This window comes from Scheffersomyces spartinae (genome assembly GCF_019049425.1).
Source record: "Scheffersomyces spartinae strain ARV_011 chromosome Unknown scaffold_21, whole genome shotgun sequence".
In the NCBI taxonomy this organism is placed as follows: Eukaryota; Fungi; Ascomycota; class Pichiomycetes; order Serinales; family Debaryomycetaceae; genus Lizanozyma; species Lizanozyma spartinae.
The window spans coordinates 1-17,050 of NW_025065068.1; the positions used below are offsets into that span (position 1 = coordinate 1).

General features: G+C 40.3%; 8 protein-coding genes across 8 annotated transcripts; 6 read left to right on the forward strand and 2 right to left on the reverse strand.

The window, feature by feature from the left end:
• Positions 1-656: 656 nt before the first annotated feature.
• XYL2 (L-iditol 2-dehydrogenase) lies at positions 657-1,736 on the forward strand (the record flags this gene model as incomplete). Its single annotated transcript, XM_043193295.1, has 1 exon — positions 657-1,736. One exon carries the CDS (start codon positions 657-659, stop codon positions 1,734-1,736), a length of 1,080 nt encoding a protein of 359 aa, XP_043047482.1.
• Positions 1,737-2,011: 275 nt separating this feature from the next.
• MRPL25 (mitochondrial 54S ribosomal protein mL59) lies at positions 2,012-2,494 on the forward strand (the record flags this gene model as incomplete). Its single annotated transcript, XM_043193296.1, has 1 exon — positions 2,012-2,494. The coding sequence occupies one exon, from the start codon at positions 2,012-2,014 to the stop codon at positions 2,492-2,494; it is 483 nt and encodes a 160-aa protein (XP_043047483.1).
• A 204-nt stretch (positions 2,495-2,698) lies between these two features.
• KQ657_002539 (mRNA splicing protein) lies at positions 2,699-3,073 on the reverse strand (the record flags this gene model as incomplete). Its single annotated transcript, XM_043193297.1, has 1 exon — positions 2,699-3,073. One exon carries the CDS (start codon positions 3,071-3,073, stop codon positions 2,699-2,701), a length of 375 nt encoding a protein of 124 aa, XP_043047484.1.
• Positions 3,074-3,628: 555 nt separating this feature from the next.
• KQ657_002540 (uncharacterized protein) lies at positions 3,629-4,708 on the forward strand (the record flags this gene model as incomplete). Its single annotated transcript, XM_043193298.1, has 1 exon — positions 3,629-4,708. The coding sequence occupies one exon, from the start codon at positions 3,629-3,631 to the stop codon at positions 4,706-4,708; it is 1,080 nt and encodes a 359-aa protein (XP_043047485.1).
• Positions 4,709-4,853: 145 nt separating this feature from the next.
• KQ657_002541 (uncharacterized protein) lies at positions 4,854-8,432 on the forward strand (the record flags this gene model as incomplete). The annotated part of the gene is made up of 2 exons (XM_043193299.1): positions 4,854-4,857; positions 4,951-8,432. 2 exons carry the CDS (start codon positions 4,854-4,856, stop codon positions 8,430-8,432), a joined length of 3,486 nt encoding a protein of 1,161 aa, XP_043047486.1.
• A 123-nt stretch (positions 8,433-8,555) lies between these two features.
• Positions 8,556-10,301, reverse strand: MAL2 (oligo-1,6-glucosidase IMA1; the record flags this gene model as incomplete). The annotated part of the gene is made up of 1 exon (XM_043193300.1): positions 8,556-10,301. One exon carries the CDS (start codon positions 10,299-10,301, stop codon positions 8,556-8,558), a length of 1,746 nt encoding a protein of 581 aa, XP_043047487.1.
• Positions 10,302-12,107: 1,806 nt separating this feature from the next.
• On the forward strand, positions 12,108-13,397 carry PRO1 (glutamate 5-kinase; the record flags this gene model as incomplete). The annotated part of the gene is made up of 1 exon (XM_043193301.1): positions 12,108-13,397. One exon carries the CDS (start codon positions 12,108-12,110, stop codon positions 13,395-13,397), a length of 1,290 nt encoding a protein of 429 aa, XP_043047488.1.
• A 512-nt stretch (positions 13,398-13,909) lies between these two features.
• KQ657_002544 (CORVET complex subunit) lies at positions 13,910-17,025 on the forward strand (the record flags this gene model as incomplete). The annotated part of the gene is made up of 2 exons (XM_043193302.1): positions 13,910-13,915; positions 14,254-17,025. The coding sequence occupies 2 exons, from the start codon at positions 13,910-13,912 to the stop codon at positions 17,023-17,025; spliced, it is 2,778 nt and encodes a 925-aa protein (XP_043047489.1).
• Positions 17,026-17,050: the final 25 nt, after the last annotated feature.

A 17,050-nucleotide genomic window follows, 5' to 3' on the forward strand; every position in this document is an offset into this window, starting at 1 on the left:
CCCCCCCCCCCCCCCCCCCCCCCCCCCCCCCCCCCCCCCCCCCCCCCCCCCCCCCCCCCCCCCCCCCCCCCCCCCCGCGAATGGAACATTAGGAACTACATTGCAATATTCACAAAGGACAGTTAACGAGCGAGGTACAAGCTCATAAAACTGTCTATATGGTATAGCAATCGTACCATAGTCATGTGTTTGTTAAGAGAACACTCAAAAGGTAAAAAGTAAAGGGATTGGATTGGATTACGTTTTTGGTGCACTCATATGTTGGCCCCCGTTCTTCCCTCGCAATCTTCTAGAATTTTTCTCGCCAATAGGATCCGGCGATAGAGCAATTCCAAAATTTAAGGCTACAGCTCATACGACATGCAATAATACGACCAATTGCTGTAATATAGTAGTGCAGTACAACTGCAGTGGCTAGGAACGTACCTTGCTTAACGCATCCGCTGAGAGGGATATTCCGTAAACTCCCACACTACCCCCGCTTTTTTTGTTATCACCTCATGTTCGTGCACAAAGTGAACAGAGGATATTTAAAGGAAGAAAGCGCACATTCTAAGAGCTTCATTTGTTCATTCATTGTCAATTACTACTAACAATTGGTGTTAATCGTATCAATTGAGTAAACTGATAGTATCCCCAAAAAAACATCTACAACAATGACTCCAAACCCTTCCCTCGTGTTGAACAAGGTAGACGACATCACCTTTGAAACATATGATGCCCCCACAATTACTGATCCCCACGATGTTCTTGTCCAAGTGAAGAAAACCGGTATCTGTGGTTCTGATATCCATTACTATGCTCATGGAAAGATTGGGCCCTTTGTCTTGAAGTCCCCCATGGTTCTTGGACATGAATCCTCAGGTACTGTTGTTGAAGTTGGTTCTGCAGTAAAAGATCTTAAACCAGGTGATAATGTGGCCATTGAACCAGGTGTGCCATCTCGTTTGAGTGATGAATATAAACAAGGTAAATATAACTTGTGTCCTCATATGTGCTTTGCTGCTACACCTTCAGCAGATGGTAAGAACCCACCAGGTACTTTATGTAAATATTTCAAGTCTCCCCAAGATTTCTTGGTCAAGTTACCAGAGCAGGTGACTTTGGAAATGGGTGCTCTTGTTGAACCATTGTCTGTTGGCGTTCATGCTGCTCGTGTTGGTGGTATCAAGTTTGGTGATGTTGTGGCTGTTTTCGGTGCTGGTCCTGTTGGTATATTGGCTGCTGCTGTGGCTAAGAAGTTTGGTGCTTCTAAAGTTATCATCGTTGATATTTTTGATAACAAGTTAGAGATGGCTAAGGAAATGGGTGTTGCTACTCACACCTTCAACTCTAAAACAGGCGGAGATTACAAAAAATTAATTGAAGAATTGGGTCAGGAACCAAACGTTGTATTGGAATGCACAGGGGCAGAACCATGTATCCGTATGGGTGTCTTCTGCTTGGCTCATGGTGGGAAATATATTCAAGTTGGAAATGCTCCTGGTGATGTCACATTCCCTATAACCGAGTTTGGTAATAAGGAATTGACCCTATTTGGAACCTTCAGATATGGCTATGGTGATTATAAGACAGCGGTGGGTATTTTAGCTCAAAACTATGCTTCTAATCTGCCTGAAATTGACTTTGAAAAAATGATTACTCATAGACTTAAATGGGAAGATGCTATCAAGGCTTACGACTTGGTAAGAGCTGGTAATGGTGCAGTCAAATGTATTATTAGTGGTCCTGAATAAATAATTACTATTTAGTAAATTATTTACGGTATCAATTCTATGAGCTGAGGCTTATCTTTATATATGTATTCAAATGAACAATCTAGCGTAACTATAAAATAAGAAAGTAAGAAAAGATATGAATGATATACTTTATACCATTTTTCGCACCTGCATATAGAGTTCTCACCAAAAGTTTTATCAACGAAAAATTTTTGACTATGTAGAATCAGTGCACCACCTACTAGGCTAAGCATCACAGGAGATTCATATATAAATAGACAAAGAATCAAAGAATGTCGTCTTTGTTAAGTGCCAAAGAAGCGTTCCAGAAGCTTCCACAGAAGTTGCACAACTTTTTCATCAAATATCCTCCCAGGCCATTTGCACAATATGCTACCGAGCCATCGAATGTGAATGATGCTCAACTGAATCCCTTCCTTCCCAACAAAAATCCGGAAAACGGCAGGTGGCACGGTCCCAAATACTCCTTGAGACGGTCCGCAGACTTGTACAAGATAGCATATAAATTTGGAGTCCACGAATTGTTACCTCCTATGCCCCAAGGTAAGAAGTTCTTTGAAGATAAGTACGAGAATAAGAACTGGATGCGTGGTCAGTTGAGACAAAAGAAACATAAGTGGGAGAGAGAACTCGATGATAAGATTACTACACGGAAGGCTGCTATGAATGCAATGGATGAAACCATTATCAAGGCTAGACCTTCATTCAAGAAGCAATTGGAGAAGAAGAAGCAAAGAGAACGTTCCTGGTATTAAGTCATTGATAAATCTTTGTATTGCTGAAATAACCTTTTGTATATAGAATGCAGCAGAAGATACAAGCTTTGACGTAATGTATTGTAATATCGAAACAGCCTTATATTTGTAATAGTAAGAATACATTTATTATATGAATATCTTTCTGTATATTTTCATCATACATATTATACATTTTTGTTACCTGTAAATGAACGAATTATATTATAAAGCTCTTTTCCGACCCCCCATAGAACCACCACCACGGCCCTTAAATGGCTTTGGTCTTCGAGTATCAACTTTGGCACCAGGTCCAGCCCCATTTCCCTTCAACTTAAACGCGCTCTTCGCCAAGATGGAGTCGATATTAATGTCATCCGGTAAAAGAATCTGTCGAATCTGATTCCCTCGAATGTTAATGTATTGTAGCAACTGTGAGTCTTGATATGGTTGTACTAACTTGACATTTTTCAACAGTAAGTTCATAGATGGATTGCAGTTGAGTAACTGGCCACTTACGGTATTTCCATTCTTAAGTTCAACTGTAATAGGCTCATTAGTTGCTTGAGGAAGGTTCATCAAAAACCTTACCAACTTCATATTGTGTTATTATTATTATTTCACCAAGTCTAGCTGCCCGTTGCTACAAGTCGAAAAGGTCAGTCAGTTATATATGGATAAGAATACTGAAGTCAATCTTAATCTCTGCTCTTTCAAAGTCAAAAGACTGTATAATTGTGTCACGTGATTGTCATGTGACAGTACCATGACTGAAAGTATTTGTTGAAATAACTACCAAGTGCTATTTGATACGCTTATTTTATTTATTTCAACGTCTCTTTAAAAGCGTAAGTACCCCGTATGGCAAGTTATATGTTACATTAGTGTTAGCAGCCGAGCTTATCTCGAAACACCAAACCAGCATAAAATGATTTGGTAGCGCTTTCACCTACTAGTCGCGCGCTAGCAACAATTGTGAACAACTTGACTACTACCATGTAACTACACAATTGGTGCCATCACAACTCAGTGGTTATCCATTATCATATTTAAGTCAAGTCTCAACGAAGCTGTACCCATTGCATCCAAGTTTATCCAGTGCAATCCCTATTAGCACCCTAGAGGCTTAAGCCAGTTAAAGTTTACGGTCTTTCAATGGCAATTTTAGATACGATCCGGGCAATTCCTCCGGTAACACGGTTCTTCACATTCAGTACGTTATTTTTCTGCTTCCTATTACGTGGGGGATATGTCAGTTATGGAGACTTACTTTTCCAGCCCAGTGCGTTTGGTTACTTTATTTGGATTATTAGGTTTCATTTCAAGAATGGGGACAACTTGAATGCCTTCTCTTCTGTGGTTCATTTAATCAAGTATAGTTACCGATTTTTAACTTCCTTTTTGGTGGTCGATACAACCAACATGATGGCTAGTTTAATGGACGTATATTTGTTTTATACGTTTGCTAAACATTTAGAGAGTCGTCATGGGAAGTTCCAGAGTATTTTCCCAGATGCCTTATGGTTTACATTGATTTGTGGTACTACTATTCATTTGTTTTCAATAGTGGGATGGTATTTTGAACTGAGTTTTCAGGAGTTATTCACCTTTTTCCAATTGGGTGCTATGCCGTTTGTGTCGATGTTATCGTGTGTGATATTTCTTTGGTCACGATTCCTGAAGAATACTGTGATAAATTTCATGGGTATAATTCCTATTGAAGGAGTATACTTACCAATACTTCAAGGTGGTTTGAATTTCTTGATTGGAGTCCCCTTGGGCGATTACTGTGTTGGTATTCTTTCCGCCTATATCTATTTGTGCATTCAATCTGGTACTATACCCATTTACAATTTGCTTCCTGGTTGTTACTCCAAATATAACGCAAAGCTAAGCTCTAGAGTCCAACGTGTCGGTGGAGTGGTTCAGGATACGCAACAAGCCAACTACCATCATGATTCAATCTGGGATTTGGGGTATCTTAAAGCCCCGGCCTGGTTGTATAAAGTATTGAGATACCCTGTCAACTATAATGCCAGCTATAGTGCATTTGATCAGTTGGATCACAAGAGAAACGCTATCAATTCTTTAAACAGACGTCACCTGAAGGATGGCTTTGTTAAGCTTGGTGGACGGAGTGCCGTAACTAATGGTAGTATGTCTACAGGAGTGAGTCCTACGCCGAAAGACACCAACACTACATTCAGAGGCACGGGACATAAACTAGGTAGCTAGTATATATATGTGTATGTATATGTATATGTATATGTATATGTATATGTATATGTATATGTATATGTATATGTATATGTATATGTATATGTATATGTAGTATGATATGATATGGTATAGTATGGTACGTGGGGTTGGCTTCCATACTATGGGTTTCCTTGTGCGCTACCATTAGATTAGGTTCATACACGACTGCTATTTAATCCATTAATTTCCTCTATAAACAGCTCCTTAACTACTCACAGTTTTTAAGAACATACATCTAATTATTACTCATACGGTTACTGAATCGATGGGTACTGGTCTGAAGCAACAGCATGTCCAACGAGAAGAAGAATCTTCGGAGGGCTTCAAAAAGCAAAACAATGTCAGCGATCCAAACACAATGTCGTCTTCCATGATCGAGGATCCTCAACCAGGACCCAGTAGTCAAACAGGAACCAAGAACAGCAGCACGGACATAGATAAGGATAGAAAGATACTATCACGAAGCGCTAGCTTGGGCACGTTTAATACGGCTGGTAAAGGTTCGTCAATTGGCGGAACTAGTAGTAGGATGAAGAGGCACAAGTCTAGACCTCATTTAAGACGATTGTCCTCAATGACTGGAGCGGGAGCCGGCAGCGGTGGAGGTACTATATCTACTTCTGGCAACATTAATAATATCAACAATAACCTTTCGTCTTGCAAGTTGATATACTCTGTAGATGATGATATCAATGAAGAAGAATTGGACGAAGCAGAGGACGTCTTAAAGGATAACGTTCAATATTTAGAAGGGTATAACGATGCATTGAAGTCGCTCTTGCAAAGTCGGAGAAGTGGCGATGCTGAACCAGCCGGTCCACATCATCCTTTGAACAGTGGTACTGAGGGGGCTGTCCTTATTAATCTCAAGGATGCAGAGGAGAAGCTTAAGAGACTAGAGAACCTAGAGCGAAACCCTCCAAGAATGGTTAGTGAATTGATACATGAAGTTGAAGGTGTCGAATCTCCTCGTATGGACCCTTCACCTATAGGAGGAAGTGGTGGTGGTGTTGGTTCCAGTGCTTCCTTTGGTTCAAGTACTCCTGTTGCTGTAAAATCTCCTGGAATCGGTCCTGTTGATACGCTGGAAGAGAACCAAGGAGGAGAAGATTTAGACGACAACAACTCTGTTCATTCCACTTCACTGTCAGCTACTTTGGAGCTGTTGAATTTGAGAGAAAGACAAGATGCCATTAACTCCACTCATCCATTCGGTATTAAGATCTGGAAACCCTCTTTATATAAGAAGAAAAGATCTGTTGCAGCCAGAGCTGAAGAGGATATCCATGATTTTGACCCCCATAAACCGACTAAAAGCATCTATTGGGGAGTATATTTGACTAACTTTATTTGGTGTATAACCTTTGGGTTATTCCTAAACATTGTGTGTATTTTAAGTGCTTTATTTGTGTTTGTATTCACTGGGTTTGCTCTTCAACCCAAATCAAGGGCATATGTTCTTGTGTTGCTAAGATTAGGGGTGTTTTTAAATCGTCCCTTTGGGAAGTTTGTTCTTTTAAACAAGGACAAACGTTATATTGACGAAGACCAGTTTGAAGGACGTTCCATTACAGAATTTCATATGTGGAGAATGCAAGAAGAAGGAAGATTATTTTATGCTCCTCCAAGACGTCCAACCAGTTCTGGTGAAACAAGACCTCTATTGAAAGATCATTTAGGTAGAAGCATCGACAATCTGTACTCCTCAGCAGATATACCACCAACAACAGTGGATGACGATGATGATGATAATCAAGAGTTTGATATCAAGGTAAGATTTTTTGGGAGAGGTAAATGGTCAATAGGACGTTTAGTGTTTTACATTTGGTTCTATGGAATCTTGCAACCCATTATCATTCTTGTGAGTCTCTTATGTTATCTTTTCGTCTTCACGATCCCAATGGCTAAGCTTACTTCTACAATCTGCTACCATCTCAGACGTCATCCACTTGCATTAGAATATGAAATGGAAAAGAACTACTATACAAAATTAGAGGAAAGCAAAAGAAATAATAAGAAACTCCATCAACTGTTGATTGCTTGTACATATAGATGCTGTGGATTCCATTACTATAAGTACACCATTGATGGTACTAACATTTTCTTTATCAACTTGCTATCGATTGTTATCCTTGTTATCTTGGATCATTATTTGTTGAAGGAACACTTTGGCTTGCAATTGAAGATCACAGACCCTATGTTCATTTTCAGTGGGTGTTTGTTCTCCATTATACCTTTAGCATACTTCATTGGACAAGCCGTTGCTTCTATTTCTGCTCAATCTTCCATGGGTGTTGGTGCGGTCATCAATGCCTTCTTCTCCACTGTTGTTGAGATCTTCTTATACTGTGTTGCCTTGGATCAATCCAAAGGTAAGTTGGTTGAGGGGTCCATGATTGGGTCTATCTTGGGTGCTGTTTTACTCTTACCAGGGTTATCTATGTGTGGAGGTGCATTCAAACGTAAGACTCAAAGGTATAACCCCCGTTCGGCTGGTGTTTCTTCCACCATGTTGTTGTTTGCCATGGTCATAATGTTTGCACCATCTATCTTTTATGAAATTTATGGTCTGTATGAGATAAGATGCAGTGGGTGTACTCTGGAAACCAATGCTGATAAATGTGCTAGATGCAGATTCTATCAGCCAACGTTCTCTTATGATGAGTTATATGAAAGGGTTCTTAAACCATTCTCTATTGCTGTGGTTATAGGTTTATTTATTGCCTATGTATGCGGGTTATTCTTTACCTTGAGAACCCATGCATCTTTAATATGGGCCACACTGCATGAGCCTGTAACCAAAAAGGATTCTATTAATGATCCAATAAGATCACCAAGTATTACCAGTATGGATACCACTCCTCTTCAATTAGCTACCGCTCCTGCTGCTACTGCTACTGCTACTACTACATTGGGAAGACCTTCGATGAGAAGTCTAGAGCTTCCTCCTTCGGCCAACTTCAAATCTGGAATATTCAAGGATACCAAAGAAAATACACCTATGACAGCCTCATACACTTCATCCCTTGCTAATTCTCCAATGTTGCAAGGTATTAAGTCTAGGAACAGAGTCAAGATTGCTCCTGCAGAGCCATTACCACAAAAGAAGGAAGAAAACGATGAGCTAGCCCTGGGCCATGATGCACCCAATTGGTCTAGAAACAAGTCCGTCATCATCTTATTGGGTGCAACGTTATTATATGCCATCATTGCAGAAATCTTAGTGGATAATGTGGATTCTGTGTTGTCTGTGTTCCCTATCAATCCCAAGTTCTTAGGTTTAACGGTGTTTGCATTAGTCCCGAACACCACTGAGTTTCTTAATGCCATTCTGTTTGCCATAGGAGGTAACGTTGCCCTTTCACTTGAGATTGGAAGTGCTTATGCTTTACAAGTTGTGTTGATTCAGATCCCAGCATTGGTATTATACACTATTTATAGTGGGACCCATCAAGTAGAACAGATGTTTGCGCTAGTGTTCCCTCGGTGGGACATTATAGCCACATTGATCTCCATCTACTTGTTTATCTATGTTTATGCTGAGGGCAAGTCCAACTACTTCAAGGGAGTTATCTTAATCTTGAGTTACTGTGTTGTATTGTTTGGCTTCTTGTTGAACGATAAGGTTGAAGAGTTGAATGATGGGTATACCATTTACACTGACCCAAGGGCCATTGGCTGGAACAGAAAAATATCATAATAATAATCTATAAGCAAACATAAGAATTTTAGTATAAAGAACATCACCAAATGTCGTAACAGTGTAAGGCATGTCGCAAAACAAATGTCGCAGTATTTCGCAGCATTTTGCAACTAGTCAAATCTAAACAGAGACAAAGACCTTAGCTTCCCAAGGACCCAAAGAAACAGTACCCTTTGGTTCAAGAGATTCTTCTTGAGAGTCACCAGAACAGACCACCGACTTGAAAGTGTCGGAGGAAGTGCTCTTAACTTCAATGGGAGACTCAGTAAAGTTAATGGTGACAAAAGCCTTGTTATCACCATTCACCTTATAGTAAGAAAAGTTCTCCTTGCTTTCCTTGTCAATGACTTCCAAGTTACCGTAGATTAAGGCTGGGGAGTATTCCTTTCTGACACTCAACATCTTCTTCCAGAAGTTCAACAAGGAGTTGGGGTCATTGACTTGAGAGGCAACGTTGATCTCCTTGTAGTTGTCATTGACTCTGGTCCATGGTTTACCAGTGGAGAATCCAGCGTATTCAGAGTCATCCCATTGGACTGGGGATCTAGCATTGTCTCTGGCCAACAAGTTGATGTTGGCCAATAAGACATCGAGGTTCTTTTGGTAGCCTTCATCGGTAGGTTTGTTCTTTTCGGACCAAGCCTTGAAGTAGTTAATGGTGTTGATGTCCAAGTATTCACTGATATCCCACTCCTTTGGCAAGTTGATCATACCAATTTCTTGACCTTGGTAGATGAACAAAGTACCTGTCAAGGTGGATTGCAAGGCAGCCAAAGCCTTACCAGAGGGGACTCTCCATTGCTTGGATGGGTTACCGAAACGGGAAATACACCGGGGTTGATCGTGGTTTTCAATGAAAACGGTAGACCAAGCATCAGTACCCACAGTGAATTCGGATTCTCTAATGATAGCGTCCTTCAATTCTGGAAGCTCGAAGCCCTGGTATCTGAATCTGTCACCGATATCGGAGCCGACTTCAACAGTGTCAAACAAAAACATCATGTTCATTTCCTTTTCACTAGCAGAAACATACTTCAAGGAGTCCTCACGTGTTGAGTGGCCGACTTCTCCAACTGTCATGGCATCGTATTTGGAGGTGACAGTTTGGAACATTTCCTTGTGGAATTCATGGATTCTGGGACCGGATTGATGGAATTCCTTACATGGTTGGAACTCAACGTCTGGGAACACAATAGGAGCATCTGGGAAGGATTGAACCTTGGAGTACATACCTGCAGTGTCGATTCTGAACCCATCAACACCTTTATCGAACCAAAACTTCAAGGCAGAGTTATAGATGGCGTGTCTTGTTTCTTCGTTTTCCCAGTTCAAATCAGGTTGGGATTCAGCAAACAAATGCAAGTAGTATTCATCGGTGGTTTCATCGTATTTCCAAGCTGAACCAGAAAAGTAAGATCCCCAGTTGTTTGGAGGTTGTCTGTTACCTTCAGCATCGTACTTTGGCTTCTTCCAGATGTACCAGTCTCTCTTAGGGTTGGTCTTGGAGGATCTGGATTCCTTGAACCAATCATGTTCACTGGAAGTGTGGTTGATGACCAAATCCAAAATCAATTTCATACCTCTGTCGTGGACTTGCTTCAACAAGTTGTCCATGTCTTCAAGGGTACCGTATTTGGGGTACACACCTTCATAATTGGAAATGTCGTATCCCATGTCGTCTTGAGGAGAGTCAAACATTGGTGATAACCAAACAACATCCACACCAATGGATTTGATATAGTCCAAAGTGGAAATGATCCCGGGAATATCACCAACACCGTCTCCGTTGGAGTCCTTGTAAGAAGCGGGCCAGATTTGATACACGGTGGCATTCTTCCACCAGATGGCTTTGTTGTCGACAGTCATTATATTTAAGAGGTGACTTTTCTTTTTTTACTATTTAATTTATCCGTTATTATTCTACTGACAAGTAGACTAAGAACGTTGATGTTGTAATGGTAAGAAAGATGTTGAATTTTTTATGGAATGGGGTGGGTGGATGGGTTTATATAGGGTTTGGATTTCAATGAAATTTCAGACATTAATCTGATGGGAGGAAAAGTGGGGGAGCACTAAAACCCCAGACATTTTCGCAATGATCTCCAAAGCAGAGAAATATTCTGGGGTTATAACATTGTTGTGCATCTCGCATACAATGTGAATGACTTTCTAAAAAGATGGGGGACTTCATTTTGGTGTGAGCACTTGGCTTGACAGGATCTTCGGAAGAATTTGAACACTTTGTCATAGGCAAAGTATTTCGTAATTGTTTCTGGAACCGCTACCACTTACTTGATCGACAGTCATTCAGTGATTCAGTCAATCAGACAGGCAGTCACACATTCAAGATAAAATTACTTGATTCATTGCTTTCTCCTCATTTTGTTATTCATTGGTGGTAATCATTGATCTACCACGAATAGTACCAAGTTATGTGTATAACTTCGTTATGCATATCCCCCTGAGTCCGCATAATAGTTACTTATTGTTCGCGAAAGTATTTGCGAATTTAATTTTTCCGAATATTTGCGAACCTGCAATCACTCATCTGCAGCAAAAGTTACGAACAACTGCCAAGATGGGGCACGAACATTTCCCCACAAACGTGTATGGGAGTTTCAAGAGTAACTCATAAAAGCAATCCCAGACATGAAGGTAATATTGCATGACATAATGGGGTAAATACCTCTGGGTAAGCGGCGCATTTTACGATACGAATATTCGGAAGAGCATCAAGACGTCATTCCGAACACACCAATTTGTGTACCTGTATAACAAGAGAATTTGGAGTTCCCCAGTTTTTGTAACTGTACGACCCTTAGGAAGACTTATTTGTCTGAAGTTTTTTGTATGCTTTTCTTAATAGGAATTACGTGCTTTTTTACGGAAGAAACTTTGCGGGATCGTAATATGCGGTTCATTTCCTAATTCATACGGGGCTTACAGTTACGCTCCCCATTTCGGTTTAAGGGTTCAAGCGACACTACCTTAGATCATTTTCTGAGTAGTTACTACCTAAAGTGTATTAATAGAAACAATTTGTGAGGCAGTATTTTTCCTGGGGGAATGGCAATACAATTATTGGCTAACCATATTCTCGGAACAATGCCTGGAGTTTCTCATTTGGTCTCGCAAAGTTCTCAGATATTACTAAACTTTGCGATTCGCTATGTTTTCTGCAGTTGACTATGAAACTGATTGTGGGGGTTTATGATTATACAAATTTTATCATTCTTGATTAGGCTAAACTACTTTTGATGATTTTACAGGAAAGGGCTGAGGTCTTGTGGAGTCTGTCCCTGCTTCATGTTTGTGGCTGGTCAATATTCAGCTTTCTAACGTCTCTTCATGTATCGGAAAAACTAAATCTACCGTGTAAATTTTGAAGTACATATTTTTTGTTTCGAAGCAAAATTCAGTTGTTTAAGTACCCTTACTCAATACCATAGTGTATTCTTATAGTTAGTCATTATGCCTAATCAATATATATTCCACATATTATTATGATGCAAACCACACACCTTACTTTAGGTATAACATTCCCCTTAATTAATCCGTAAAAATCTTGTGTTTGTGGTAGCGCCAGGTCAATTTTCCAAATCAAGATTTTGTCACGATGACTCAAAGTATCGAAGACCAACACTATAACGTTTACTGCACAACCCAATAAAGATGACCGGATTCAAGCCCTATACTATAGTGGTGAAGCTCGGAACATCATCTTTGGTCGATGAGGACACCAGAGAGCCTCGGCTTGCCAACATGGCACTCATAGTGGAGACGATTGTCAAGTTACGTCGACAGGGACATCGCATAGTTGTGGTATCTTCAGGAGCCATTGCTTTTGGAATGAAGAGAGTAGGCATGGCAACCAAGCCTCTTGAGTTATCTAAGGTACAGGCGTTGGCTAGTATTGGACAAGGGAGACTTATAGCGCTTTTTGACGATTTGTTCAGACAATTAAATCAACCCATATCTCAGATTTTGATTACCAGAAACGACATTAGTGATTATACACAATATCGGAATGCTGTCAATACTTTGAATGAGCTTTTGGAAATGGGGGTAATTCCTATTGTCAATGAGAACGATACGCTTTCCGTTGCAGAAATCAAATTCGGTGATAATGACACTCTTTCAGCCATAACGGCGGCTATGGTTCATGCAGACTTTTTATTCTTGATGACTGATGTGGAGTGCTTGTACACGGATAATCCTCGAGTTAATCCGGATGCACAACCAATTTTGGTGGTTGGTAGTATTGATGATTTACATGTCAAGACAGAATCAGGTACAGAATCTGGTGGAGGAGGGTCTCAAGTGGGCACCGGTGGTATGACGACAAAGCTTATTGCAGCTGAATTGGCCACAAGTGTTGGTGTTACGACAATAGTGTGTCTTTCTTCACAACCTCAAAGCATTCTCAATATTGTCGGCAACATTCTGAGAACAAATGGGTTGGAAGTCGATGAACAGATAGCCATTGTCCAGAAGGAGATAGCCAATAAGAGCATTCCATTACATACAAGGTTTTTGGGATTGCCTAGCATGAACAAAATCAAATCTGATAGAAGATTCTGGTTGCTTCACGGGTTGAAGACAAGAGGAGCTTTGATTATCGATCAAGGGTGTTATGAAGCGCTTACACGGAAGAATAGAGCAGGGCTTTTACCTGCAGGTGTCCTTGACGTAGAAGGATCGTTCCATGAAAGTGAATGCGTACTGATTAAAGTTATTCCGCTGCGGGAATCACCAGTGGTGGATGCCATTGAGGTTGGTCATTGTAGGGTCAACTACAGTTCTACGGAAATATCTATGATCAAAGGTCATAAAAGTAAAGAGATTGAATCGATATTGGGGTTTGCTGATTCGGAGTATATTGCCCATAGAGATAACTTGGCGTTTCCTCCATTAAACCCTTCAGCTAGTCAGTCAACCATTGACTTGCTTAAGCAACTTTAAATAGATATACAATTTCTTAGACCCTAACACCAGCAGTAGAACGAACAAGCTTAGGTCAATATTTCAGAGGATAAATACATTTATGTAGAAAAAAGTATAGGAGACATAAATGTACCCACAAATTGATACATCTACATGTCGCACTATTTACTGTTCACTTTTATATATGGAAAACACTTCAATACTGTTTAAATGTTCCATATTGGTATATGTTGGTGTTCGGGTGTCGAGATCATAGATTCGGAAAATCTCAAACCTCTCAATCACCACTCAATGATGTCGTGAAATGCAGCAGTTGCAGTACTCGGATGAATTCAATGTCGCTACAGAAGTCGCCATGGATCCAAACACATCATTAGCTCCGAAGGAACTCCGAAAACGACTAGTTATATCCAACATCCGCGAAGATACCAGCGATGACTCAGAGTCAATCACTGCCTTCCAATCATTAGATGCCAATCTCTATGTGGGCACCACCAAAGGGCGATTGGTCCACTATCACCAGTTTGAAGATGCCAGTAGTTACATGATGATATCACTAATAACAACAACAGACGTTGTGGGTGGCGTTCGCAAGTTGTTGATATTACCGACTATAAATACGCTTATGGCCCTTGTGGCCGGGACACTCAAGTTGTACTCGTTGCCTGAGCTCTCGCCGTACCACTCAAAATGGAAGATGGAGCACGTGGTAGATGTGCTGTTGTTGGAGTACTCTGGCAGGGTTGATCAGCTGACCCACGGCCATGGCCAGGGCCAGGGCCAGAGCCCCGCACACCTACACCCAAAGTTAAACGACAAGTTACTTGTCTTCACTCCGACTCATATAAAGATCATACAAATAAGTAAAGACCAGCTTGATGTGATCAAAGAGATCCCTTATCCCAACAGTCTTCGAGGGATCCTGATCTCACTGTCGATGACTTCCAATTACAGTAACTTGGCCATAGTGGCTAACAGAACCAACTACGACATCATCGACATTCGTCAAATACGAAAGATCCCTTTGTTCCAGTACTCACCCCTGCCTCTGAACCGGACCAAGCCGTTCATGATAGCATATAAGGCCTTTGACTCGGGCAAGGAGGAGTACTTGTTGACTGTCAAATCTGACGAGTCAATGTCGATGGCCATGATCATCAACTCCTTGGGCGATGTCACCAGGGGAACCCTCTCCTGGGTGGACGTGGGGTATCCTACCGGTGGGATTGTAGTGAAGGGAGCCTTTGTCTATGGGATATTCACCAATAAGGAGAGAGGGACGTCAAAGCTCGTGGTGAGTTCGTTGAGAGACTTGATTGTTATATCGAAGGAAAATATATCTGATCTCTTTGCTGATCAATTAGCAGGCACAGAGGATGTAAAAGAAGAAGTACAGGAAGAAGTACAGGAAGAAGTACATGAAGAAGGACATGAAGAAGTACATGAAGAAGTACATGAAGAAGTACATGAAGAAGTACAGGAAGAAGTAAATGAAGAAGTACATGAAGAAGTACATGAAGAAGTACATGAAGAAGTACAGGAAGAAGTACAGGAAGAAGTACAGGAAGAAGTACAGGAAGAAGTACAGGAAGAAGTACAGGAAGAAGTACAGGAAGAAGTACAGGAAGAAGTACAGGAAGAAGTACATGAAGAAGTACGACAAGAAGAACCACAACAGAAAGAACAAAGACCTCTTCCAATCATCAAATTGGGTAAATCACAATGTATCATGGCACCTGATGACGATGTTTCCCAGCTACTTTTAAAAGTCAACCTCAAAGATGATACTACATTAGTGGAGAACCCTCCCTTGTATATGGTTACTCATAATGATGTTCTAACATTCTACAATGACAACAGCATATGGATAATGGCTGAGGAGGACAACTTAATGGAGATACAATCCCAAATGCAGCTCTTTTTTGACAACAACAACAACAACAATCTCGAGTTTATACTGAGAGTTAAAAACTATATGAAGAGTCAAGCGGTTTCCTCGAACATTTACGTATACTGCTTACATATAGTGTTCCTCTCCTACCTATACTTGCATAACTATGATAATGCAATTCAGATAGCATTATCTACAGCTGAACCTTCAGGAGAATTGCTTATTAGCTCTTCATTGGTGTTCTATTTATGTGACATTGAACCTCCAGGAGAAGAAAATGCATTAACTTTTAAAGGAATCCAAACATTCTTGATCAGAGTTAAAGGTGCCTTCCAAAACGAACACTTTTTCAAAGATTACTGCAGAGCAGGATACAAACAATTAGATTATAAAGCGTCGTCTGTTCTTCGTTTTCCAGTTTACAATTCTTTCCATTCAAGCTCTGAAATCTTGGCTTTTATAGACGAGGAAGATGGTCATATTTGGAAGGACTTTGAGAAGTATCCACAGAATATGGACATTTTCAACGAGTTACAAGCCAAGAGCTATTTTTTAGCCGTCATATACATTTCAGAATTGGCGAGGAAAGATCCAATGTTATCGACAGAAAGAAGGTCATTTTTTGAATTAACTATTATTCGTACGTCCCTTGATCTCATGTCTACGAGATGTAGGGATTTAAGCATGGAATCCGTTATACAAGACAAGAAATACAGCATGAATTTGACGCAAAAGGTTCTAGATATCTTACCTGAATTAGGTGATCTCAAAGAGTACCTGAACGCATTACTTGAATTGATAGAGTTAAGTCCTCCTGAAGGTATTGAATTTATTAAAAAGCATAATGATCCTCATAAACAGACAATCCACAAGCACATAATGGATGTCTTAGCCCTGAAGAAGAACCATAGTTTTGACTTTGGTGCTATAAGACTAGAATTTCTTGAAAACAGTTTCCTAGAGGACTCTGGAAACCGTTCTCTAGCTTATGAACTACTACAGGAACTCACAAAGAAGATAAGTACAGATTTTGACCTGGAGATCATCAAGAATAACTTTGAAATTATCAGAGCCACTTTTAATCTAGAGTGCTCTTTAGAATACACCATTTGGCCCAAAGTTGGCTGGATAGATTATCTTATCATCCAATCTGGAAAGAGTGAGATCTCTGATTTCATTATTGGCTACGTCAAGGTGTTTGAGCTTCTATTGATTACCAACTCAAAGGAAGAAGAAGGTCCAATTTTAGATTTGTCTATGTTTGACTATTTAACTCTTGTTTCTAATACAAAGGAGCCAGTGTCAAGCAAGGTAGCTGAGCTTCTTCAAATCAATGATTTTTCAACGGCAGAATTCTACGCAATTCACGGGACGTTCCCTTCTCCGTTAAAGCCTTTCTACCTTAAAGGAGATTCTTGGAGGAAAGAACCATCACCTTTGTTAGAAAATGTTCAATTTAATTTGCAGCAAATACTCCAGTATTACTTGAAGAATCTGCCCGATCAACACAGCTCATTAGAACACACAAGACACTTTGTATTGACGTACGGGACACAATTTTTTTCACCAGCTGAAATGTTAGGCATGTTGCCTGATTATACCCCCATTGCATTTGTGGTATCATATATTGATAAATGCATTATTGGACTTAACATTAAGCACGAAGATACAAGCATTCGTAAGTCACTTGCGAAAGCACGACTTAGACAGCTTCAACAATTGGAGTCAGTGTTTAAAACAAGTGGAGATCCATAAGGCTAGTATTACGATTATTATAAAT